General features: G+C 42.4%; 1 protein-coding gene across 2 annotated transcripts in view; it reads right to left on the bottom strand.

Moving 5' to 3' along the window:
* The window catches only part of heatr1 (HEAT repeat containing 1), a 95,879-nt gene that overhangs the window by 29,642 nt on the left and 38,657 nt on the right, over positions 1 to 27,580 (bottom strand). For both annotated transcript variants that reach the window (XM_038814348.1, XM_038814341.1), the window contains exons 16-29: positions 27,332 to 27,453; positions 25,677 to 25,871; positions 21,617 to 21,800; positions 20,439 to 20,593; positions 19,528 to 19,720; positions 19,237 to 19,409; positions 15,789 to 15,956; positions 13,539 to 13,772; positions 8,505 to 8,636; positions 6,427 to 6,533; positions 5,440 to 5,592; positions 3,591 to 3,709; positions 1,559 to 1,680; positions 808 to 936 (exon numbers count right to left, since the gene is read on the bottom strand). In XM_038814348.1, the coding sequence (XP_038670276.1) occupies positions 808 to 936; positions 1,559 to 1,680; positions 3,591 to 3,709; positions 5,440 to 5,592; positions 6,427 to 6,533; positions 8,505 to 8,636; positions 13,539 to 13,772; positions 15,789 to 15,956; positions 19,237 to 19,409; positions 19,528 to 19,720; positions 20,439 to 20,593; positions 21,617 to 21,800; positions 25,677 to 25,871; positions 27,332 to 27,453 (2,186 nt within the window). The remainder of the gene's footprint in view (positions 1 to 807; positions 937 to 1,558; positions 1,681 to 3,590; positions 3,710 to 5,439; positions 5,593 to 6,426; positions 6,534 to 8,504; positions 8,637 to 13,538; positions 13,773 to 15,788; positions 15,957 to 19,236; positions 19,410 to 19,527; positions 19,721 to 20,438; positions 20,594 to 21,616; positions 21,801 to 25,676; positions 25,872 to 27,331; positions 27,454 to 27,580) is intronic.

Genomic DNA, 27,580 nt, shown 5'->3' with positions numbered 1-27,580 from the left:
ATTCATCCAGTTAAGTGGAGAGTATTTCATCACTCTCCTGACTTGTAACTTGCAGATTGTGAACAGATCTTGGTAAGTCAGGAGGTGAGTTACTCGCCACAGAATTCCCAGCCTCTGACCTGCTCTTTTAGTCAGAGTATTTATAGGGTCAGTCCAGTTCAGTTTCTGTTCAATAGTAACCCCCAGGATATTGATAGAGGAAGATTCAATAATGGCAATGCCATTGAATGTCATGGGGAGTTGGCTAGATTAACTCTTGTTGGAAATGGTTATTGCCTGGCACAAATGTTACTTATCAGCCCAAGCCTGGATATTGTCCAGGTCTTGCTGCATACGGACACACACTCTTTCAGTACCTGAGGAGTTGCAAAATGTGCTCAACACTGCACAATCATCAGTGGACATTTCCACTTCTGACTGTATGATGGAGGGAAGGGTAATTGATGAAGCAGCTGAAGATGGGTGGGTCTAGGACACTACCCTGAGGAACTCCTGCATCGATGCCCCCGGACTGAGGTGACTGACCTCCAAAAACCAGCTTCAACTGTGCAAGCTATGACCCCAGCCAAATCAAATTAAATTAAATCTTTATTATAAATTTCTCATTGCTCCTCTAATGATTATACTTGGAGCTGGGGTTCACTCATCAACAACACTTGTATCTTGCACAAGTGAGATGGGACAATGAACATTAACTTCACTGTGGCAATGTCTGCCATGGCCAGTCCCATTCTCACTCCCAAACGCATCAGGAGATTTTTTACCATCAATATAAAAAAGAAAACAAAAAGTTTTACCATGACCTACCTGAACAAGTGCTGGGATTACGGTCTGAACTGTCTTGTTTATGACCTGGAAACTGTAGCTGTCGTCTAGTCGCATCACATTGGCACCCATGAAGGTAAAAATGGGCATGATATTATGAAGAACCTTGTCCTACAACAGAAACACAAACAAAAATAAATCAAAAAATATAATGTGGTTAACACTAATAATGGAGATCGATATACTTAGAAATAAGACAGTATATGTCAAGGAAGATCACAAACATGGAGTAATTAATGTGCTTGTATACAACAGTGGTGCTAAGAGTTATAATTCGAAAATGGAGTACCTAAGTAGAGAGGAAAAGACAGTTTACAAAGTGCAACTAAAATAACAGGAGAGTCTAATGATAGACATTTGCACTTTAAAATCCATACAGGTTGGATTTAGAAGCAGGTACACAAGAGAAAGTACAGCCATATAGCCTTCCTCTCTGGCATTCACCAAACCCTGTGACTCCTCCCCCCTGTGCTGCCAGCCTATATCACAAAGCTGGTAAAGCATCATCCCAGTACTCCAGAGCCTAGGTCTGTCTTGAAGGTTGCCAACTCAGTATCTATAACAAGAGCACTACAGTTGTTTAACAAAACACAAGGACCTTGATCTAATTAAATCTTTAACTCACCACAAGCCCGATTACAGGAGATATTCGAGGCACAATTATTCACAATGCTTCAAAAAGACTTTGAAAATATATGTGCCCCCCACCACAGTTAGAACAGATTGCACTTACAGGGAACATTCCAGCAGCAGCACCCAAGAGCAGTAAAGCATGATGATGGGTCTGAGGCATATCAGAACTTCTGACACATTGAACAATTAACTCCACGTTAAACTTCTCTTCATCAAGGACATCTGTGAAATCAATGTTGAAAATGAAGCCACCTGCTCAGCTTTTTGTGCAAGGCAATAATGTCAAATTATCAATAGCACTTCACATTTACAAAACGATGTGAAATGTCTGCAAAACAAAGACGTATGATGGTTATTTCCCCAAGTCTGAAAAATCATAAAATTAATTTTCATTATCAATTTTCTCCCTCATTCTGCTCCAATACCATCATGCCCGAGGCCACTCGACAAAAGTGGAAGCAAACTCTGAACATCCAAAGACTATTCTAACAGAAAGGATATCGCAAGCAATCTTCTGATATGCACGCATACAATGCAGCTGGTTAGTGATCAGGAGCCTGGCTTAATGCCACTCACCCCAGGCCCATGGATACTGCAAATTGTAGCACCAACCTGGAGATACCACTGCCTCTCCAAGGATCTCTGCTCGGCCACTTCAGTTTTCATGAATGAAAGAGAAATTGTTCTATGCATCCCAGACTGACCCCCATTTCTTATACAATTAACTCTCCCATTCCTGTGACTTGTTCTCCCTTATAATATCAAGAAAACTGTGCTATGGGACAGGATGACACATCTCGCCGTCGGTCATACTAAATAACACTCCACTGGAAGTGGTTAGCTAATACCGCTAAGGGGTCCACGGTGACAATCTCTCTCTTGACGCACGCAGAATTGGGCACAAGTATAGGGAAAGGAGCTACCACTTTATGCCGACTCCCAAAACGTGTGTGAATAGCATCAAGTTGATTCGTAGGACTGGGATGTTGGTTTATGAGGCCTGTGCTCTAAGACCTTGTAGTGACATTACCTTTGGGCTGGCCTGTGTCACTATGATGATCAGCAGTTTGGCAACAGGCACCAACACCAAAAATAATAATTCACAACACCTGATAACTACGCCCTGTGTGACATCTGTGGGAGTAGCTCCCCGCCCATCCCCATCAAATCTCAATTGGTTGCATGTCCATCATCTTGCCTGGATGAAAGGATGCCAATTACAATATTCTCATGTGAAAAATAGACAGTACATGGCACAAGTTGCACCTCCGCACATCATTCCTCTTTAAAGTTTGATTCTTAATCTTTAGACAACACCAGTTTATACTGCTTGCCATCCTGTGCAGAATAGATTCTTGATGTTTGGTGCCCACATAAATCATTCGAATTTACGCTCAGGTTGTGCCTAAGTATCCTCACAGGAGCTGATAAGTAGGGTCTCACCAGAGCAGAGCAAGCTCTGGCAAAGGGGGACTGGAATACAGCCAATCCTTTGCGGCAGGCCACGTAAGTGATACCTGAACAAGACTGGTCCTCTCAATAATCTATAGTGCTGTTGAAAATTTACCAACCAGATTGAGCTGATCTGGTTCGAGGTGCTGCGATTCTCCCAAGGGCTCCAGATAACCTTGGAAGACAATAGCCCAACATGTTGGGTGGTCCTAGCTGAATAAAGAACGGGAAGGTTAACAAGCATCCTGCACTGATAAGCCATGCTGTTTTAGCTGGTTACGCCCCAGCAGCACCTTACAGCATTTGCACACCTCTGGGTCTCTTCCCCCACTGAAAGAGTAAGCTTTCCAGTTTGCGGGCAAGCAGAAACTATACTCATGTAGATTCTTCAACATGCCAGTTTAGGACCATATTCATGGTGATGGGTTTTCAGCTGACCAAATATACCCAGTGACCAATACTTGTTTATATTCAGGTTAGTTAAAATTCCCCCACATACTCTGCGTTCATCTACCACATCGCATCATAAATTCACATGCAGAAACTTGCATGGTTTTAGGTAAAGGCAAAGATTATTTTGATTCTATATCGTATCTACTTAAAAATACCAGGATTGTTTTAACCTGCAACAAATACTAGAATAAAAATGCAGTGCAGAGAAACTGTTTCATCCTTCACACCTTTGCTGATCTTGGTGCCGTCCGGTGATAGCTTTTGACAGAGGTTCAGTAAACAGTTGAGCACCAGCTGCTTTGTGTACTCCAGACTGCCCTCTTCAGATAGTGATGGATCCAGGCACCTGAGTCATGACAATGATTAACTGTTATTTCTCCTGTAGAATTCTCTTAATTGTAGCCACAAAAAAAAAACTGACATTCCAGATTCATGCAAAAAATAATAGAAACATAGAATACAATCCCAAGCCATGCTAACAGCCCCGGAATCCAACGTTAAATTTGACTTATGCAGTCGCTGTAATATTATAACAAAAGCAAAGTATTGCCGGAGCTTGAGATCTAAAATTGATGCAGAAAATATAGAAAATGCTGATCAGGTCAGGCAGCATGTGTGGACAGAGAAACATAATTAGGTTCTGATGAAAGGTCACCGAATGAAACATTAACTCTGTTCCCTCTCTATAGACGCTGCCTGACCTGACGATCATTCGCAGAATTTTCTCTTTTTTTAAAAAATATAAATTTAGAGTACCCAATTAACTTTTTCCAATTAAGGGGCAATTTAGCATGGCCAATCCACCTACCCTGCACGACTTTGGGTTGTGGGGGCGAAACCCACGCAAACACAGGGAGAATGTGCAAACTCCACACGGACAGTGACCCAGAGCCGGGATCGAACCTGGGACCTCGGCGCTGTGAGGCTGCAGTGCTAACCACGGCACCACCGTGCTGCCCTTTGAATTTTCTCTTTTTATTCCTTTAACCTATGGGTATGTCTAGTCAATCTTTTAAAATGTTGGACCCGTGTTTTTCTATGCTGCGGTGGTGCCCTATTCTCGAGAATGGATAACGTGCAAATTAAAATTGATTAAACTATTGCAGCACCTAATTCTTACCTCTGGGCGGCAGTGTGAAGCTAGACTTTGCCATCTGCATTCTGCTCGGTGGAGCACCCAAGCAGTTGTAATCAGGAATGACATTGTCTCGCCCACATTGGCATTAAAATAATTTAAATTAAAGCGAGGCCAAAAAAAAGAAAGGAGACAGGAGATCACAAGAAACGAAACTCATGCTTCGAACATTAAAATCTCAAATCCTGCACATAAGAAAATCATTCGGTGGCTCGAGAAAACCAGGCAATGTCCCTAATCCATCTGCTGGGCAGTGGGCAGGGAGCCAGCTCCTGAATCACTCCTTTCACCAATTAAAACTACTCATGCAGGAAGAGAATTGGAGATAGAGCCTCATCCTCTTGCCTCATCTCATACCTCTTTAGATTCTATAATCACCAGGAACCCATCACTCCATCGCAGTATGTAATTAATTTCATTTTCTCCTCTTCTTAATTTTTGTACACTCTGAGCATAGTTAGAAAGTGAGCTTATCCCTTGTAGATGATTTAAACTTTCCCTTTTCAAAATTGCCCACCTACCATTTCCTGAAGATCACAAAAATAAGTACAAATAAGTGAGGCTATTCAAATCAATTTCATCTCGGAAAGCTCTTGATTTCCGAAGACTCTGCCTCGACCACCACACCCAGAGGACCATGACTTTAACTTGCCTTTTACTAACTTGTGTCGATTTCCACTCTTTAATAACTATTGTGCAAAACCTGAAATGGCACTCTGTGATTAGCCTATCTAGCAATGAGCTGCTCGTGTGTACTCATCGAGCTGCAATCTGGTGCAGGGACCCTGGTGTGAATCCCCTCCCCTAGTCTGTCCAGGAGAACCGAAGCACCTCAAACTGATACCACAGCTGAAGGTGGCCAACTGAGCACTAGGGGTCCATCAGTTATCTTCCAGTTCCATTAACAAGGCAGAAATCACCGATACGCTCAGTCCTAGTACCTGGACAGAAGGCTGAAGAGGGTAGAGACCAGAATCTGGGGACTTCGGAGTTTCTTCTTATGCTGCAATAACTCCAAGATGAGTGTAACTCTCTGCCAGTTAATACTGTCGGTTAAAGAATCGGGTTCTGTATTCTGCAAATATTGGGTTTTCCTTTAAAAAAAAAACACCATGATAAACGTAAAACAATGACAATTATATTTAAAGATTATATTTAAAGAGTAACTCTGGAAAAAAACCTCAAAAACCAAATGTATGACGGCCAAATCTGACAAACCCCATTATGTTAACAGCTAGGGCCATATTTACCAAACAGACCTCAAAAAGTAATTTGTTCTTCCGTTGAGAGGTCAGCTCATGATCATTGCTTTTGCTTGCACCTTTAAAACAAAAGGTTCCTGATCAACACAAAATCGAGCTACTCCTGCAGAAATAGTTAACACTAATGTGGTAGCAGAGGGCTGTACTACATACAGAGAGAGAATGAGTGGAATGGGCCTTTCTCCTCTGGAGTTTAGAAGAACGAGAAGTGATCTCACTAGCTCAGAGAGATTGCAGTGTAGATGCTGGGAGCTTTTCCCCCTTGGTTGGAGAGTCTAGAACTGAGTTTTGACAGGGGAGGGTTTCAAATTTTTGGAGCTCTTTACCCCAAGAGATAAATCATTAAGAATATTCAAGGCTGAGACTGATAGATTTTTGGGCCTTAAGGGGTGGGTTGAGAAAACAGACGTTCAGCCATCATCTTATTGAACGCCACAGTAGGCTCAATGGTCCATAAAGCCTCCTTCCGCTCCCATTTCAGGCATTCTGTTCTCAATGTTAAATATCATAAAGAACTAGAGTAGAAATTAAAACATATCAATTTCAGTTAAACAATATTACTAGCAAAATGTTTCCCCAAAGAATAATTTCAATAGAGTATACAGTGGGAAATGCTGACCCAGTTAAGTGATGCCAACAATCTCCCTGGGTATGGAAACAACATACCTCTGCTGCTGCATTTTCTGCCTCCTGGTCTCGTGAATGGTTGCACGGCTTTGAGATTTTTCCAAAAGTCCTAGTTCCTGGGCAATTTGTTCAGCATCAACCACAATCTGAACCAGACAAATAAATAAAAATTACAAATCCCTGAAGGATATCTTTAACCAAGTCAAAATGTGTTTGTTTTTAAATTTGCGATTTAAAAGGTGTCAAAACTCATTCAGGTGATCCATGACAGGATTGCTAAGAGTCAAAATCTAGATCAGCGCAGATCAAAGTACTTTACCCTATATAGAAGATACGTTCTTTAACCAGCCAACACTATCCAATGCCTGCAGCCATTAAACCAAGGGCTCCATTTACCCTCTAAGGTGGTCATAGAAAATCCAAAGACACTGCTCACAGTGTAGGGCAGTTTTCCCACTGTCCTGACCAACAATCATACCTCAACCAGCACCAGTAAACCAATTTGTTTAAGGCGTTGCTTCATTGCAGATTGACAGCTTTAACAGTCTACATGACAACAGTGACCACACTTCCAAAGCACTTAATTAGCTGTGAAGTGGATTGGGACATCCTGAGCATAGACACCCAAACGCGTCATCAACGATAGTTCAGTTAAGAACATCCAAGTGTAATGTGATTGAACGTTAAACCATTATTACTTGTGTCAAGGACCCACGTGGAAGCCAACAGCAGAGTATCCAAGTAGGGGAAACATCAGCAGTAGGCTGATGACACTTGTACGCTGATGGAATTGTTGCTTGTGGTCAAACAAGAGGGAGGTTTACAAACATGTCAGCCAAAGCAACAGTCAGCATATGAAAATTAGTGCTGAGAAAATGAAGTATGCACTTGTTTCAAACTGCAATGTCCAATCAAGATCAAGATTAGAAGATATAACTTTGGATTAAAATAGCACATCCAGCCTGTGCAAACAAAATCATTGCAGGCACTTTGGCTAATCTAAAAATAGATACTTTGGACACTGCTACAAACCAGTAACATCATGCACAGATTTGCTACACACTCTACTCTATTCCAGTATTTTGAGATGGTCATTAGGCCATGAGATAAAGCAAGAACAAATCAAACAATTAACATCTTTTCACTATTTGATGGTTATTGAATGAGTAACTACTACAAGAAAATTTCGGTCATCAACATATCTATTCTCAATTATTGAAGCAACATAATAGTGGCAGTTCAGGTGTCTAGTAAATGTCTCAAACATCATCCTGATCAGAGGGTTAAGAGAGAATTTAGTGAGCCACGGGTCAGTCTGCGTTCTGAAAAAAAGCAACACAGCAATTTGAATAGGAGCTGTCTTTCCCACCCCATTTATTTCCGTGGTCGAACAGGCTCATTGTTTCTTTGGCAGAGATTTCACACCCACGCAGAATTTATATTACTGTGCCGCCACAGGAGAAGCAGCACAGTAATCCTGCCTTAGCGTAAAAGATAACAGGTCTTATCTGCACTAATACGAGGGTCATGAATTGGGATTTCACAGCTTTGAGCACAAGAGGTATGGTTTCATTGCAACTACATCTCCAGAATATGAAATTCGACAAAGCTTGGACTATCAACTTGAGTCCATAAAAAATAAATGAAGCTTCGCACTCATCGTCAGTGCCATGTTTAATCCTCTGAGCAAAGGATTTAAGTTGCAGCGTTCAAATCAGAAATATGCTTGATTAATGACCTTCTTAAACATATTTTAGTTTCCTGATGTGAAGAGCATCTCGAGAAATATATGAATTACTGCTTTTCTAAAGAAGTAACATTCACAGAATAAAATTATGACAAAAATATACCAGCGTAGGCAGACGAATAAGTCTCGAACCACTGAGAAATGCCATCCATCAGAAGCTCAGCATCAACATTACAAGATGAAAACTTAAGATTTACGGTATCATAATACATGCAGCCATTCATTCATGTGGCAACATTTTGAAATAGGCACCTCTGCCCTTTCCCGTCATTGCGTTCCCAATCAAACCTGAAGAGAAATTAGTCACAGGAGCCTTAATTTGTTAAAACCCAAGCTACAAAACACCCTATATGTCAAAGCTATTACTCACTCCCTTGAAAATACTGCTTATCGTCTGAGCACAGGCGGGGTTTTTGCAATGCATAAGCAAGTCAAATAGTACTCCCAGCAACTTCTGCTGAATCTTCCCATCAGGCAGCGCTGCAAAGAATTGTTTTGTGATCTGGGGGATAAAAACAAGAGTTTCTTCAAACAAAGGAAAGTATATAAGAACATAAGAAATAGGAGGAGTGGGTCATTTGGCCCTTCGAGCTCGTTCTGTCATCCAATGAGATTATGACTGATCTTCTATTTCAACAACATTTTCTTGCACTATTCCCCACGATGTTTTAATGTGCCAAAATCTATCGATCTCAGTCTTGAACATACTCTGTTTTTAAATTAAATAATATTTTATTAAAGATTTCATAGAGAACACATATGATCTAAACTACAACATAACTCTGAAAATGATTCAAACATGGTACACTTGTCATGCTAGTAACCCAAAAGATTTGAGAAAAAGGAAACAGCAACTACAGCTGCATTCAAATCCCTCGGTCCCATAACCCTACCCCTACCTCCCCCCATCCCCCCCAACAGATAGGAGTAATTAACTTTATGAAGTATGAGATAAAAGGCTGCCACCTCAGGTAGAATCCCTCCTCCAATCCCCAAAGGGTGTACTTGACCGTTTCCAGGTATATAAAAGTCCAGAAGCTTGGGCAGCATAGTGGTTAGCACAGTTGCTTCACATCTCCAGGGTCCCAGGTTTGATTCCCGGCTGGGTCACTGTCTGTGCGGAGTTTGCACGTTCGCCCAGTGTCTGCGTGGGTTTCCTCCGGGTGCTCCGGTTTCCTCCCACAGTCCAACGGTGTGTGGGTTCGGTGGATTGGCCGTGCTAAATTGCCCTTAGTGTCCATAAAAGGTTAAGTGCTAGGTTACTGAGATAGGGTAGATACGTGGGCTTGAGTAGGGTGCTCTTTGTAAGGGCCGGTGCAGACTCGATGGGCCGAATGGCCTCCTTCCGCACTGTAAATTCTATGATTCTATAATAAGGTCACCCAACCAGGCCGAGGCACTAGGTGGAGCCAAAGCTTTCCACCCCAGCAGAACTCGCCCTGGGCTAAAGTGCTTTAGAGATCTGCTCATGGAAGGATGGTTCGTCAAATGGGAGGAGTTTTCAGCAAAATTCGGATCGGTGTTAAGAACTGCTGACATGGTGCTAAAGGAGACCCAAAAGCTTGCCATCTTTGGACATGACCAGAACACATGGGTATGATTGGCAGCCCATGAGAACAAGGCTCAGCCCTGTCCTCTACCGCAAAAAACCCGCTCATCCTATTTTTGGTCAGGTGAGCTCTTTGAGGTGAGCCACTTTGAGTTACATCAGGCTGAGCTGTGCGCAAGAGGAGCTGGAATTTACCCTACATGTGGCCTCATTCCACACATCCTCATCTAGAATGGGTCCCAACTCCGCCTCCCGTTTTGCCTTCATCCGATCAAGCTGCGCAGATTTCGATGAGACGGTCCGCTCTTAAATATTCAAGATCTCCTCCCCCCATCTCTCACCAACCGCAAGATTTCCTCCAACGGGGAGGGTTGCGGTGCTGAAGGGAAAGCAGGACAAGACCCATGAACCAAGTCAATTGAAATATCAGGACAGATGTGCCGGATTTTTGCTGAAAACCTCCCATTTGACGAACCATCCCTCCTTAAACAGGTCTCTAAAGCACTTTAGCCCCTTCCCATGTCCTAAAAGTCAAATCCAAACCCAATGGCGCAAACAAATGGTTACAGCATATAGGGGCCAATAATGACATGGCACTCAGCTTGTACCTTTGTCTGAGCTGCCTCCACACCTTCAAAGTAGAAATCACCACAGGGTTTGAGGTACACGTGGTTGGAGAGAAAGGGACTGGCGCCGTCACTGGAGCCCAGAGGATCGATCCCTTACACAAACTTCCCTCCGTCCTGCCCCATATGGGGAAATATTCCCTATACCACCTCAACACATTCTCCACATTGGTCGCCCTGTAATACATGAGGAAAATGGGTAGTGCCGTCCCCCAACTGCCGGCCCCTCTGGAGGTACACCCTGCGAATTCTTGGTGCCTTACCCGCCCATATGAAGGAATTCACTAGTTTGTCCACCTTCGCAAAGAACCTCTTCAAATCGATCTCCCCCTACCCAACAGACTTGTAAAGTTTAATTTATGAAGCCTAGGCCAATTATGTGCCACCTAGATACCCAGATACCAAAAGTTACCTCTAGCCCGGTGTACGGGTAATACCCCCAGGTTGGCTCCTCTCCCTGGGGGATTAACTGGAAAATATTCACTCTTTCACAGGTTTAATCAGGGAAGGAGCCAAAGCTCCTGGACAGTTTCATAATTTGGTCGAGAGGAGACCGGATTTGTGACAGCTCATCAGCAAATAGAAACACCCTATGCTCCCTTCCCCACTGATCTCTCCCCCTCAATCTCCCAGAAGACCTCAATGCTATCGCCGGGCAAAAAGAGGTGGTGATAACGGGCACCCCTGTCTTGTACCCCTGTTCAGTGGGAAGTATCCTGAGCTTTTCGTATTAGTGCAAGCACTATCCATGGGAGCCCTATGCAGAAGTCACATCCATGAAATAAACTTCTGCCCAAGTCCAAACCTCTCCAGCACCTCAATGAGGTACACCTACACCAACCTGTTGAATGTTTTCTCTGCATCCAGAGATGTAATCACCTTCGGGCCAGAGGCTGAAAGGACAATGTTCAAAACCTGCCACGTATTAGCCGACAGTTGCTGCCCCTTCACAAATCCTGTCGGGTCTTGGGCAACTACACCCGGGACACATGGCTCTAAATGCAAAGCCAACACCGTAGCCAATACCCTGTCATCCACATTCAGCAGCAAAATAGGCCTGTAAGAACCACACTCCATGCGATCCTTACCTTTCTTTAAGATGAGGGAGGTGGAGTTCTTTGAAAGTGTACCAGGTAGGGAACCTCGTTGTTAAACATATCTACCATTAATGGCACCAGCTGGCTGATAAGTTATTTGTAAAACGCAACGGGATACCTATCAGAGCCCAGAGCCTTACCCGTCTGCATCAACCCAATCGCCCTCAGCACCTTCTCCAAGCCTATTCCCCCATTCTATTTTGGGGAAGGGCAACCTGCCTCGAAATTCTGCCATGCCTGACACCCCTCTGGAGGCTCTGACCTATAAAGATCCCTATAGAAAACCTCAAATGCTGCACTGACTTGCCTCGGCGCAGTCACTAATCTGCCCCTCGGGTCCTTGACCTGTACAATCTCCAAAGAGGCTGACAGTCGCCTCAGCTGGTGTGCCAACAGGCGGCCTGCCTTCGCCCCATGCTCATACACCACACCCCTCGCGTGTCGCAGCTGTCTCACAACCTTCCCGGTGGATACCAAGTCAAACTGCATTTGTAACTGCTTCCCAGTTGTAAGCAGCTCCGGGGTAGGATTCTCCGATAGCGACGATCTGTTTCCAGGATCACTCCCGTCAAATGACGCTGTTCCACCCTCACTGCCCTGGGCGCTTTGTACAAGATTACCTCTCCTCTTATCACTGACTTAAGTGTCTCCCATAATGTGGAGGGAGAGATCGATCCAATCCCGTTAAACCCAATGTACTCTTCAATGGCCATGGCTGTGCGCTCACAGATGGGCTGTGCGTGCACAGAACCCCCTCTCAGCCAGTAGTGCCACATTTAATCTCCATGGTGCCTGCTGGATGGGATTTGTCCCCAGCTCAAGGTCCACACAGGACCAGGGATTATCCAACAAAAAAAATAGTCCATCCTTGAGTAAACTTTGTGCACATGTGAAAAAAAATGAGAATTCCCGATCGTGTGGGTGCAGGAATCTCCACAGGTTCATTCCCCCTTCCCCCCCCCCCCCCCCCCCCCCCCCCCCTCCCCCCCCCCCCCCGTGCTCCATGAAAGTTCATCATCCCACTATCACATGCCTACCATTGGTGGCCCGCTACAATTCTAATGGCCGATGGGGCACTCGCTTATTGATCAAAATTGCTTTACGTGGGACAAGACCAGGAGTGTGATTAGCTGGCCTCCGAGAGTAATGCTTGTCCTCCACCCCAGAGAAAATCCACTCATCCTCAGATCACCCTGTGCACCACCTTGAATTAGATCAGACTAAGATGAGCACAAGAAGACGTGAAGTTGACCCTGTGAAGGGCCTCACTCCATACCTCATCATCCAGAATGGGACCCAACTCCTCCAACTTCACCCTCACATCACTCAACTGAGCCGTCTCTGCTGAGAGGATATGGCCATATATGCTCGAAATCCACCGCTCCCTCCCCCTATGTTGATCATATTCAGAAATTTAATTTGTATCCACAGTTCTGCAAAATGGTAGTGGCTTGGTTGATCTTACAGCCACAAGATGCAGTTGCGAGCAAGATCTGTTCTGCAACTGTTTGTTGCATTTTTTAATTCAATTTTTAAAATATATTTTGCATTTTAGATTCTAAAACCTGCCTCAATGCTGGAAACCTCTTCCAGAATATGCAGCACCATCCCTCATTAGGTATAATTCACACGGGCAACACTCTTCATTGAATGCATTTAAGCATGAAAACACCCCTCAGGGAGCCACACATACACAATCACTGCACCACATCTCACTGACTGTATAATGCACACCACTGAAAATACATAACTTGTGCCATTATCCCCCACTGAATACACAGAAGTATCACATATCTTTCACAAAACACACTCGCACACTCAAAAGCATAGCACTATTCCTAACAAATGCAGACAAGCATGGCAAGCTCTCACTGAATGCATGCATAAGACTAATATTACTTCCTCCTTCGTGTATATGCACACATTTATATACTCCTCACTGAATGCACCTGTTCTTTCTCATTCTAAATGTACATATACATAAATATTGGCAAAATAACAATAAGCCAGGATTAACAGTAAGAAAATTATTGGAAAGGATGATCGTTTTCCAGAAAACACAGCACTAATGGAAATATCAAACTAGATTTCTGTACGTATTCGCTGATCTGTACATTTGCAGCACAAAGTACCTGTCCAAGTGCTGTGATCTGGAGTGGTGGTAACCCTTTGTACACCTCAGTGGAATTATTTAAGGCATTGATGAAAACATTCAGACTATGTGGATCCTTTGCCAGTAATGCTGCAGAACATTCGTTGTACTTTGAGAGGATCAGGTGTAGCATAAGGGCTTCATCTTTGAGAAGAGCATCAGATTCTTTATTTAGCAGTCTCTCCATTAGGGGCAACAACTTGGACAGTACAATCTGAAATGTAAAATATCGAATGACAAACATGTTAAACCTTTATCCAATGAAGTGAGCCCAGTATCCAGTATTACACAATGTCAAATGAAAAGATACCTTCATAGCTCTGGGAGCAATTTAATAATTATTCCAAAACTCATTTAAGCTGATCGGTCCTACCACATCTTGGTGTAGTGGAATGACAGGATGCAAAATAGTCATTTTAACATTCAGTGCCAGCCAAGTTGGAGAACCCCACTCTTGGCTACAAAATGCTACTTGAGTGGTTTGTCGTTAATTATATTTTGTTCATCATACTCCACCCCATTTATCAAGCTGGAGCAAATGATTCCACAATCACTGGGCAGTTCTACAGAATTGTGCAATTATTCATCAATTAAGGTCACTTATCTGTGAGGGCATAGTCATACAAATGGAACATTCCAGCAAGGGAAAGGTCCACCACCGGACAGTGATTAGAAAATGTGACTGGCACTAATTTCTGCACCAACCTCTCGAAGTCACCTGCAGCACTGATCATTATCCTGGGTAATTTGGCAGAGACCAAGATTAACTCAAGAGACTTCCATAGCTTTTATGGGTCAAAGTCTCACTATACAACGCATTTGCCCAATGATTTTTGAGTGGGAAGGAACGGCATCATTTTATGGCAAGCAATATCAACAATTTGTGTACCCAAACTTCCAATTAGGGTAGACCACTTCTTTAACAGCACTGGGTCCTAATACTTAAAAAAAAAGGCTAATGCCAATGCCATACTAGATGGCACACATCATGTGCATGCGCAGATACAATCGCCTAAAGGAAAGCTACAAAGTTTATTCAACAACACGTGAATTTACATAGAGCCTCCTACGATGGAACGATTAAAATCTGCGTTCTGCAAGAGGCCAGAGATTGAGGTGGACAGAAATCTCAAAGATTTGTAGGAGGTTACAGAAATGGGTACAGTTGAAGCCATGGAAGGGTTTACAAAAGAGAGTGAGAATTTTAAAATTGAGGTTCTGATGGACTGGAAGCCAATGTAGGTCAATAAGCATAGTGGTGATGGGTGAATTGGACTTGAGGGGCCACCCAGTAGAGTATTGGAAGATTTGATTTGGAGGTAACAAAGGCATGGGCGAGAGTTTCAGCAGACTCATTGAGACATAGGTCTCCGATGTTATGGTAATGAGAGTCTTGGTGAGGGATTGGATATGGGTCTGGCAGTCACCTTGGTGTCAAAGAGGACAAGCCTCAAAGACGAGGGAGGTGTCTGGAGTTGGTGCATGTCAAACAAAATTTGTGGTGGGGACCAGAGAAAATGGCTTTGGTCTTCCCAACATTCACTCATCATCTGGTTAGCACAGTTGCTTCTCAACTCCAGGGTTCGATTCCCGGCTTGGGTCATTGTGTAGAGTCTGCACGTTCTCCCTGTGCCTGCGAGTTTCCTCCAGGTGCTCCGCTTTCCTCCCACAGCCCAAGATGTGCAGATTAGGTGGATTGACCATGATAAATTGCCCTTAGTGTCCAAAAAGGTTTGGTAGGGTTGCTGGGTTACGGGGATAGGATGGAGGTGTGGGCTTATGGAGATGTTGGCTTAAGTGGGGTGCTCTTTCCAAGGGCTGGTGCAGACTCGGTGGGCCAAATGGCCTCCTTCTGCACTGTAAATTCTTTGATATCTAGTCATATGGACAACTGCCTCAATGCCATTACCTTAAACGCTGTAACTAAAAAGTGCTCAGAGTTCAATTAACATGGTTTAAGTGGACAATCATTCAACCGGGTGCCAGCTTCAGAGGAGCTCTTCACAGTCAATGAGTGTTATTAGCAATTTTAAGATGAATGACTTATTAGACAGTTTTCATTATACTTTTATGTTTCTTTTTCATTTATTATTTAATTACCCTTTAGCTCCAATTGTCATCAATCTGCTTGAAATTATAATCTGACTGGGTAAAATAATGTTCTAAATTGCATGGACCTTTAATAATTGTCTCTATTGCAACATACTGTGCTTTAAAAAAACTCACTCACCTCGCCATTCACCTCCTCAAATGCTTTCAGCAAGTTATGTGCTACATAAGATGGTCTTCCAGCACTTCCTATGCATTGCAGAAAATTCTCCAGAGTTTCTCTTAGCTTTTCATGCCGTAATCTTGGTTTACTGGGTGTTAAAAGCTCCTCAAATAAGCTACTGAGAGCCTGGACAAATAAAACAATTGAGCAATCAATCAACACTGGTAGCTGCCTTAAATGTAGCTATGATGAAAAAGTACATCTTGAAACTTAGGGTACCCAAAATTTAGCTACTTTTCCTCACATCTAGGCGTGATTTCCTTGGCTCCTTCAAAGAGGAACAGAAAGATAAATAATTTTGAAGAAAGAATATGGTACTCAAATACAATTTATATATTAAGATTTCAAATGGGAAGGAACAACCTAATCTGATGAGTGGTCATCAAAACCCAAAATGTTAACTCTATTTTGCTCTCTTCGCAGATGCTGCCAGGCTTGCTGAGCATTTCCAGCATTTTCTGTTTTTATAATAAAATGATCTTTTGGGGTGCACTTGCACAGAAAATTGGAAGGCAGCAAAAAACATTGGCAAAACTGTTAAAAGAACAAACAAAATCCTTAGTTTCCTGCCTAAAACCAGAGAAGAGGGTGGTTGGGGCATGGGGAAGGGAGTGTGCCGAAAAAGGGCAAGAGACAAGACCGCTTTTCCTGAAATCCAGAGCCTGCTGAGGATAATCTTATTAGGGATACTTTTGAATCAATTTTCAACTTCAAACTCCTCGGAGTGAGCCTCATCCAACAAGGTGCACATCTGGATGCTTGGGTACGTTACACTTAATTCTATAACTATTAATGAAGGAAAATCATGGAAAGTACATAACAATGTCTAATTTGCACTTCTCGTCACAACATAAAATCAGAAAAATGGCTCTTAGGGTGCACAGAATGATTGAAAAATAAGATGGAAAAGGCATATTGAGTTCAGCAACCACGTGGCAGAGTCTGCAAGTTTTAAAAACTCTTAGCAACATCTCATACTGTTAGGTTAAATTTTGCAACCAATAAGCACAGTGTAGGAATGGATGAAGGGTAGGTAATCTAACTGGCAGGAGGTGGCCAGTGGTGCCCCTCAGGGATCTGCATTAGGAGCCTCAATTATTCACTATATTGATGATGCCCGAATTCCAAGAGTTGCCCTGTGAGAGAAAAGATTACACAAACTAAGGTCGTATTCCCTGTAATTTAAACGGTTATAGGGTGATTTGATTGACATTTTAAAGACATCAAGGGGAGATAACAGGATAGATAGGAACTATTTTTGTTGATTAGGTAGTCCAGGACTAAGAGACATAGCCTACAAATGCAAGTCACATCTTTCAGAACATATGAATTTGGATAGTTGGTCACTCAAGCTTGTTCTGCCTTTTAATGAGATCATGGTTGATCTGATTGTAACATCAACTCCACATTTCCAGCTACCCCCATAACCTTTCAACCCCTCGCTTATCAAGAATCTGTCTATTTTTGCCGTAAACATATTCAAAGACTCTGCTTCCTTTCCGCCACCTTTTGAGGAAGAGTTCGAAAGACGCATGACCCTCTGAGAGAAAAGATTCTCCGAATCTCGGCCTTAAATGGGCGAGCTTTTTTTTTTAAAACAGTCACCTTAGTTCTAGTTTCTCCAACAAGAGGAAACATCCTCTTCACATCCACCTTGTCAAGACCCCTCAAGATATTTTATGCTTCAATCAAATCAACCCTTACTCTTCTAAACTCTAGCGGATACAATCTGTTTAACCTTTCCTCATAAAACTCAATTCTCACAATGAACAATAACATTCTATTAGCTTTCCTAATTACTTGCGGTGCCCGCATACTAACCTTTTCAGATTCATGCACTAGGGCAAGTAGACCCCTCTGCATCTCAGAGTTCTGCAATCCCTCACCATTTTAATCATGTTCTTCTTTTGTATTATTCCTGCCAAAATGGACAGTTTGTCTTTTTTCCACATTATACTACATTTGCCAGATTTTGCCCACTTACTTAACCCATCTATACCCCTTTGTAGCCTCCTTAGTTCCTCTTCACATCTTACTTGCCTACCTATCTTTGTGTCACCAACAAATTTAATAAACATATTTTGGTCCTTTCATCCAAGTCATTGATACAAATTGTAAAAGGTTGAGGCCCCAGCAATGATCCTTGTAACACGCCGCTCATTACATCTTTTCAACCAGAAAATTACCTATTTATGCCTACCCTCCATTTCCCAATCTTCAATCCATGCCAATACATTACCCCTTACACGATGAGATTCTATTCTTCGCAATAACCTTTGGTGTAGCACATTCTCAAATGCCTTCTGGAAATCCAAGTACAGTATATCCACTGACTCCATCTATCAGGGCAGCACGGTAGCACAGTTGCTTCACAGCTCCAGGATCCCAGGTTCGATTCCCGACTTGGGTCACTGTCTGTGCGGAGACTGCACATTCTCCCAGTGCCTGCGTGGGTTTCCTCCGGGTGCTCCAATTTCCTCCCACAGTCCAAAGATGTGCCGGTTAGGTGGATTGGCCATGATAAATTGCTATTAATGTCCAGAAAGGTGGGGTGGGATTACTGGGATACGGGGATAGGGTGGGCTTCGGTAGGATGCTCTTTCCAAGGGCCGGTGCAGACTCGGTGGGCCGAATGGCCTCCTTCTGCACCGTAAATTCTATGATCATGTCAATTCTTCAAAGAACTTTAAAAAATTGGTTAAAGATGATTTCCCTTTCACAAAGCTTTGTTGACGCTGTCTGATTACCTTGAATTTTTCCAAGTGCTATATCATCTTCATTAATACCTTCTAAAATTTTCCATCTGTCAGATGTTAAGATAACTGACTTGCAGTTTCCTGTTCTCTGTCTCTTTCCCTCTTTGATTGAAGTCAAGAAACACTTCTACAAGGAAATGGCAGTCGATGCTATTTTATTTTTAATTTGGGACTGTTTGTGTTTTACTAACCAAAGTATTATAGGATATGGGGCTACGGTGGGTATATGGAATTAGGTCACAGATCAACCTAAATCTCAATGAAAGAGCAGAATAGGCCCATGAGGCAAAATGGTCTATTCTTATTCATTTGTTCTCGATGGATCCCTCTTAAAGGCCAGTAGAATACAGCAAATTAAAACGAAATGAAGAAACTTGGTGACATTTATGAAAACTACAATAACCAAGTGAAATTTCAAAACAAGTGAATTAAAATTTAGCACAGTGGGCTAAACAGCTGGCTTGTAATGCAGAACAATGCCAGCAGCGCGGGTTCAATTCCCGTACCGGCCTCCCCGAACAGGCGCTGATGTGACGACTAGGGGCTTTTCACTGTAACTTCATTGAAGCCTACTTTTGCCAATAAGCGCTTTAAAACATTGCATAAATATACTGAGGGGAAAATAGAATAGTCCCTGTCTCCTTTCTTACCTGGTTTAAATGAGTGGGATCTGCAATAACCTCTTCTGCCACATGGACAAGCTTTTCGATCACCACTTGATAGATGGACCCTTTCACCTTGGTTAACGTTTGCAGGCATGCAATAGCTCCCCGGCGCACCTCTCTCACGGGATTTCCTAAACTGATGACTAAGGATATCACCACTGAAAGCCAATCATAATTTGGAAATAAAGTGACATCAGTTTTAAAATTATGGAAAATATTTAACATATCAATTTAGCCATTGAATATATCAAGGAAGCAATTTTAGATGAACCATACCTGGGGACGATGGAGATGCAACCAGATTTCTATTCTCTGCAGACAGCGATGCAAGTAGAGTGTGTCCCAAGTAAAGGGCTCGAGTCTGTAATACAGCACTTACTGTACGGTTTAACTGGTTGCTAAGGTTACAGTTGTAGCTCCATAGAAGCGACAAGAACTTGAAGAGATGACTGGGGTTGTTCAGGTGGGTCTGCAATACCAATAAGCATTGAAAAGCAAAAGGATAGAGTTTTTTAAAAAAAACAATACATCAATTTACCTTAAATTAATTTTGCTCCTCCTGATGATAATCAGTTTTATGACCCACCAGAAAAACCTCAAGCACCGAGAGTGGCCTAATTCAGGAAGTGGTTACATACATTCAAATATAATTATTCCCCCTTTGGATGGGGAAAACAATCCTGAACTTGTTGGCACAAAATGATCAGATGGAGATCTGAAAATTCTAGTCTCCCGAGGCAAATTGCAAATTATTCAAGATCTTTGATTATTGCTCTATTGTAATGAGTTGCAGTGGGATAATTGAAAATGCTTCAGCCCCACAAACAAGCAAATGCACTTAGTCCCCAACTCCATTTAGTGCATGGCAGTTTGCGCACCTTACTTAAAATATATGTTCCGTTAAGACAAATACTGAATCCAAAGTTCTACCTGAATTGGCTCTGAAACCCGTGGAAAAGAAAATGAGTGCGCGTAGTTAGTGGAGTGAGAATGAGGTAAATTGTAGAAAAAGGAAACCAGAAATAAGCAGCTGAATTTGAATTGGAACGCTTGAATTGGAACCACAAAAGTAATGGCATCAGTTCAATCCCATTGTTAAACATTGCACAAACAATCTGGATTGGTTCTTTTTCTTTTCTAATATTTGTTTCTCCTTGCCCTAAATCATGGATTAAATTTTAACTCACCTGAAACAGAAAATGCACTAGTGTCCTGAAGCTCTTTGCAAGGCTTCCTTCATTAGCACCGCAAACAGTCAGGTCGAACACATCGATGAGAAGATGAAGATAATCACAGCTTCGCCCATCCAAAGTTTCAGGGTTCCACCAAGTCTGACCTAAAACTTTGCAATAAGAAAATACAAGTTTGGTGTGGTAGCCGAGTGGTCATGACAATGAACTGGTTAGAACGAGTTGTGAAATTTTAATCAATTAAATCTGCCAATTTGTCATTCAGCAACGGAAAATGACAATGAGATGAGGTGAGAGTCACTTCCCCTGACATCAATGCAATACTGTACTGAAATTTGCCACCAAGGAGCCTGAACAAAACTAATGCCTGGAATCGCAAGGAAGACAGCTCAGGTTCTCAAAAGCCCCAAATCCCAGTCTGTCAGGTAGTCCTTGACCCAACCAGCTTCAGGTGCTTCATCAAAGACCATCTTCTGTCATAAAGTAAGCAGTGGGTGTTTACTGTCCATTCCATGTTAATTCCATTTGTGACTCTTCCGCTAGCAAAGCAGCTCATGTCTGCCTGCAGCAAGGTCTGCACAATGTTAAGACCTTTGCTGACAACACTCAAATGTTGCTTCTGAAACCTTACTTTAGAATACAATGTTCGGATAAGGTGCAACATGCAACCGCTGTATAGACTTGCAACTTATTCTATCTGCAAATGCAGTCCTGAACCATAACTTCACTCAGTGAATTATCCCACAAGTTAAGAGTTTTGTGGCATACATATATGAACTAAAATCAACTTAGATCACCAACCAGTGAAAGTGTGCTCTGAAACAGAAGGCATACTTGTCTTTCTTGCATTTAAAACATAAATCCATAAACAGCCCTTAAAAGAAATTAAGAGTTGGCAGCATATTCTGCTAATGGAGTTAGTTTTTAAATGTCAGCCATGCTCAAGAACAACTGGCTTAAAATCTCCCCCCCCCAAACCCAACATTATTTCCAAGCAAACTAACACTCATTATTCAATTTTGGTTACATTACTTCCATATGAGACCTTCTATTCTTCAGCTCAAAAAATAAATCAGTAGAAGTGAATCATCACCGATACAAACTGCGGATATACATACATCATGCTATTTATGCTCAAGTTGCTAATAGCCAATACCCCATTTTAAATAACTCACCTTTCAACAGTGATTCAGGAGGTTTGAAAGCAACAATAAATTTCTTCAGCAACAAAGTGTGCATTAATCCAGTTTCTGAATTTATAGCATTGCCATGCTTCATACTCTCCACATATTCAGTAAGCAGGCCTGCTGGTACCACGTTCCCTTGAACAGAATCAAGATGCCACTTTTGACAAATGGTCTGCAATATTGAATGGGGAGAGTGATTAGATTAATTTTGAAACATTCAGCATGCTAAGGGAATGTTTTTATTGTGAAGTGTACCAGCCCGTATACTGGTAGGCTGATGTTCCCGTACCAGCCTCCCTGAACAGGCACCGGGATGTGGCGACTAAGGGCTTTTCACAGCAACTTCATTTGAAGCCTCCTTGTGACAATAAGTGATTTTCATTTCATTTCATTTTTCAAGTGCATTTGTGACTAAGAGGGAGGTTGAAATTTTCAAATCTTCAATTTAGCCTCTGGGATCCCAGTGTTTTATCCTGGAGGGAAAAATTATCTCAATTTTAAAACAATACACTCAAGTTCAGACTATTTTCCAGGGTGGCACGGTGGCTAGCACTGCTGCCTCACAGCACCAGACCCAGATTCAATTCCTGCCTTGGGCGATTGTCTGTGTGGAGTTTGCACATTCTCCCTGTGTTTGCGTGGGTTTCCTGCCACAGTCCAAAGATGTGCAGGTTAGGTGGATTGGTCATGCGATAATTGCCCCTTAGTGTCCAAAAGACGTGTGGTTTGAGTGGGTTTGCAGAGGTGGAGCGGGTGGGTCTGGGTAGGGTGTTCTTTCAGAGGGTCAGTGCAGACTCGATTGGTCAAATGGCCTCTGTCTGCACTGTAGGGATTCTATGATTGCATGAAAGAGGTGCACAAGTCTTGTTCGATATCCTGTTTAACCTTGTCCCCATCTGACATTCTTGTGCTCCAATTGCACAAAGTAGGATTTCTGGCACAACAGATTCCTTTCCTCTTCCATTTCATTTATCCTGGAAGTTTATATTATACTATTACAACAGAAATAATTGCAAGGTGTGGTTTACATTCACAACTGTTCAACGCTTACACTTCGATGACTTGGAACAGATGACAAGCCAGTGTACATGTTGTAGAGTAAATAGAGAATGATGTTGCATTAAGGGGATACTAAATAGGTCAGTATAAGTTTGCTAATGAGATTGAAGGCAATTAGCTTTTAGTCTGAATAATTTCGTTGAAATTTATAGTGGCAAAACCCACTGGATGAACTAAGTGCAGACATATTAACTCAATAATGGTGTAACATGTGTGCTCACAACATTTGACAGCTGAACACAGTGAACACAGAAGATTACAGAAGAGCCCTGTACATGTGGACTTAAAAACGTATAGGTGCTGGAGGTGTTATGAAAACAAAGGTAGTATTACGGGATTTATATTTGTAAATATTATTGGTAAACATTAGAAAAAAGGTAGGTGGGTTCAATTTAAGGTTTGTGTGTCTGGAAATGACAAATAGCTATATTCATGCTGGACAAAGGTGTTTGCATGTGTGGGTGTTGGTTTCAATTCCAGCTGATATTCTATGGGATACCAGAGTGCTATAGTGTGAAAATTCAATAGGCCAGCCAAAGTATGCAAGCTGTTTCCCGACTAAGGTCCCTGTAAGGTAAAACAAAAGGCTTTCCTCTGTTCTTAGTTTTTATTAACTGAAAGCTAGGGCAGTTGCAGATAGACAGCTGGAGTAGTGTGCAAGAAAGCAAGCTCCAGAGACGTTACTGGGGTGTTGGTTCAAGAAACCTGGAAAGAGAACAGGATATATACTGTTCATGGTCACCAGAGACAAAATTGAGACTAAATCAGCTGATGAGAAGCTAGGTTCTTTTTTCTTTAATATAAATTTGGAGTCCCCAATTATTTTTTCAAATTAAGGGGCAATTTAGCGTGGCCAATCCACCTAACCTGCACATCTTTGGGATGTGGGGGTGAAACCCACGCAGACACGGAGCGAATGTGCAAACTCCACATGGACAGTGACCCAGGGCCAGGATTCGAACCCGGGCCCTCAGCACCACAGTCCCAGTGCTAACCACTGCACCACGTGTCACCCAAGAAGCTAAAGGAATCCTAAAAGTTTCTAAAGTAATCCTAAACTTTGGAATGTCTTACCACAGTCTGTGAAACAAATTTTAAAGTAATTGGGAAGACAGTATTGGCTTGATATCAGAGTGTATGTAACTGTGGAAGTCAGTCGATACAAAATCTTGAAATGGATTGGTGCAAAATCCTGGAGTGGATTAACTGATAAAAAGGGAGAGGAAGCTCTGTTCACAACCTTTTGGAAAATGTGGACTAGGTTTTGGAATGCAAACTGCTAATAGAAAACATGACTACAAGAGAAGATTTTAACGGGTATTTTAAGGATTAGAATTGGAAACTCTTACTCTTGACAATCCACTGGGGGTATTCTGAGGAGGCATCCGCAGATATTAACTGGAGTTTGAGTGTGCATTTGACCACAGGCATCTTGTGTGCATCAAAGGGACTTTTGTATGTTGATGTCCCACGTAGCAATGTCAGGCTCACACATGGAGAATGCAAACTCATGTGACTACTTGAGGCTATATATCCTACATCAGACTCCCATTTATTGACTACAGCTCCGCCTTCAATACCATAATCCCAACCAAGCTCATATCAACGCTCCAAAACCCAAGACTTGGCTCCTCACTCTGCAACTGGATCCTCGACTTTCTGACCCACAGACCACAATCAGTAGGAATAAACAACAACACCTCCTCCACAATAGTCCTCCATACCGGGCCTCTCAAAGTTGCATAATTAGCCCCCTAATATACTCCCTGTACGCACACGACTGCATGGCAAAATTTGGTTCCAACTCCTATCTACAAGTTTGCTGACGATATGACCATAGTGGGCCGGATCTCGAATAATGACGAGTCAGAATACAAGAGGGAGATGGAGAACCTAGTGGAGTGGTGCAGCGACAACAATCTCTCCCTCAATGCCAGCAAAACTAAAGAGCTGGTCATTGACTTCAGGAAGCAAAGTACTGTACACACCCCTGTCAGCATCAACGAGGCCGAGGTGGAGATGGTTAGTCGCTTCAAATTTCTCGGGGTACACATCTCCAAAAATCTGTCCTGGTCCACCCACGTCGACGCTACCACCAAGAAATCACAACAGCGCCTATACCTCCTCAGAAAACTAAGGAAATTCGGCACGTCCACATTAATTCATAGCACATACATAGAACATAGAGTGCAGAAGGAGGCCATTCAGCCCATCGTGTCTGCATCGACCCTTTAAGCCCTCACTTCCACCCTATCCCTGTTTTACCAACTTTTATTGATGTACCAAAGAAAGCATCCTATCTGGCTGCATCACGAACCTGCCTCCCATCCATCGACACCTCCCACTGCCTTGGGAAAGCGGGTAGCATGATCAAAGGCCCCTCCCACCCGGCTTACTCATTCTTCCAACTTCTTATATCAGGCAGGAGATACAAAAGTATGAGATCACGCACCAACAGATTCAAAAACAGCTTCTTTTCCACTGTTTGCCAGACTCCTAAATGACCCTCTTATGAACTGACCTGATTAGCACTACACCCCTGTATGCTTCACCCGATGCCGGTGTTATGTAGTTACATTGTGCACCTTGTGTTGCCCTATTATGTATTTTATTTTCATGTACTTAATGATCTGCTCCCAGAAAAATACCTTTCACTGTACCTCAGTACACGTGACCATAAATAAAATCCAATCCAATGTGTAGTGGGAATTTTGTCAGGAATACCCCCAATCAGGGGGTTATAGTTGTGTCAGCAATTCCACATAAATGGCAAGAATGGGGTTTCACTGACGTCCTGCCCAAGTTATGGCGGGTAATGGGAAAATTCCCAAAGAAATCCCTGACAAAACTCTTCAGGAGGGAAGATAAAGAGTGAAAAAATAATGCTTCGTTGTTTGTAAAATTCTCAGAACAATCAACAAACACTGCAATTATTTGCTTTCAATTCTGAAAAGCTGGTACATTCCCCAAAGAAGTTAAGGCTTCTTACCATATCTGAAGTTTTTGAAATTACTTTCTTTAGCTTTTTCTCCATAACATCATACAGTTGCAAAGCAATGGGCAAACTATCGAGGTCTGATTGTTTCTCCATGGTCTGAACTAAAGCAAAACTCAGCACACTGGAGATCAGCTTCTGCTTCACACTGGAGGACTCTATTCCAATGATTTGGATGAGATTTCCCATCTGCAAACAAAGCAATAAATATAGTCACAATTCTTAGCAACATCAATGCATTTCATGCTCCACACTGGGAGTGCCCCCTTTCCTGTTCCCATGCACAATGTCATGATATTGTACCAAAGCCATCACGGGATGGGCAGCAAATGCTGGCCCTGTCAGTGCTGCTCACATCTCAAACTATTTTTTTTTTTTTAAATCACCTTTCCCCCTTCTTCTAAGCAGCTCTTTATGGATTGTTATATTTAAACATTTTCTAAAAGTGAAACTCCACCTGTTCTCAATCATCCAGCATCCCAGGATTACATTTTACGATGAACTTGTATTTTAATGTAATCTTATTACTGGAGTTGTCATTTCCCCCTTGCAGTAGTTTTGATGGTCTCTCGTTCCTGGGGTCTATCTCACAAGCATCTCTGCTAGACATGTTTCCACTTCAATTCAGTACATTTCATCCTTCGGTTTCCATTGGATATAAAATTGTTTCCAAGTTCAGCCACTTAATGTATTTAGTTTGTTGTGATTTCTCTATAATTCAATCCTTAATGTTATTTATTTCTCTTCGTAGGCTCAGCCACTGAAATAAGGAGGGTCGCTCATTAATATTTACTGACTTTATTTTCCATTAAATTCAGCCGTCACACTTGCTCACACCTGACCTCCCAACTCGGGCCCACCTCCCCATCCAAGCCCATCAGTTTGTTCCCTGGAGGCCTACATGAAATCAGGATGGGTTCAGAAGGCTAGGGTTGTACTTTGGGCACTTACATTAACTCAACATTAACTCATTTGTATAAGTACTGTTATTGCCCCGCATCAGCTACAGGTTTCAACTGAAGATGAAAGATTAGAGGAGGCTGAGGGAGAAGTAGAAAGAGGAAGTGATGGAGGAGTACAGAATGATAAATGTTGAGTAAAAGATATAGCGAGATGAGATGATGTTCAGAGAAAATGTGAGAACAAGAGATATACACTGAGAAAGTCCGTGAGAGTAAGTGAGAAACTATGCAAATTGCAATAAGAGCGAGAAAAATGAAAAACAAGGAGAGATGAAAGTGAAAGATAAGGCTAATAAGTAGTGCTATAGACCTAACTAGTCGAATAACCATTGTTTTAGTCAAAAGTTCCATAACAGTAGGTGAACCAGATAGCATGATTCCAGGTTTGCTTCCTGACCCCTTTGAACTTGCAATGACCAAATTGCCTTCCAATGCGCCCGATCAAAGCTCACTTAGTTCAGAGCACCTGGCAGCAAGGAAACATAAACATGACCAGGAAAGATTCCGTAGTTCGTCTGGCGAAATTTAAAAACTGTCCCTTCCTCAAATATTTATGCCAACTTCCTTTTAAGTTTCCCAAGAAGATTTGGGGTGGGGAGGAGAGAGAGATTGATTAGAGTTACGGTTTCAACAATAACATTCCACATGGTGCATGGCAAGTTTAATTTCCATTTAATTTACACTTACTGTTTGAGCCCGAGAAGTAGGTTCCATCAAACACAAGTTATTCGTCAGAAGCTGGATCAATTTCTGATTTGCTTCACCCACAACTTCTTTTGAAGTAGAGCTGTCAATAACTTTTTTGAGTTCTGTACAGGAAACAAGATAGGTGAAGCAGCAGAGAACACAGCATTTGTAATAAAACAAGGAATCAGAGCATTTTGCTCCTCGTTGAACGAGCGCTTTGCAGCCCAGTGATTCCTCTTGTGTATAATC

The sequence above is a fragment of the Scyliorhinus canicula genome, chromosome 1, assembly GCF_902713615.1.
Source record: "Scyliorhinus canicula chromosome 1, sScyCan1.1, whole genome shotgun sequence".
Taxonomy (NCBI): Eukaryota; Metazoa; Chordata; class Chondrichthyes; order Carcharhiniformes; family Scyliorhinidae; genus Scyliorhinus; species Scyliorhinus canicula.
The sequence above is the reverse complement of the archived record's forward strand: the minus strand, read 5'-3'. Positions and strand labels throughout refer to the sequence as shown.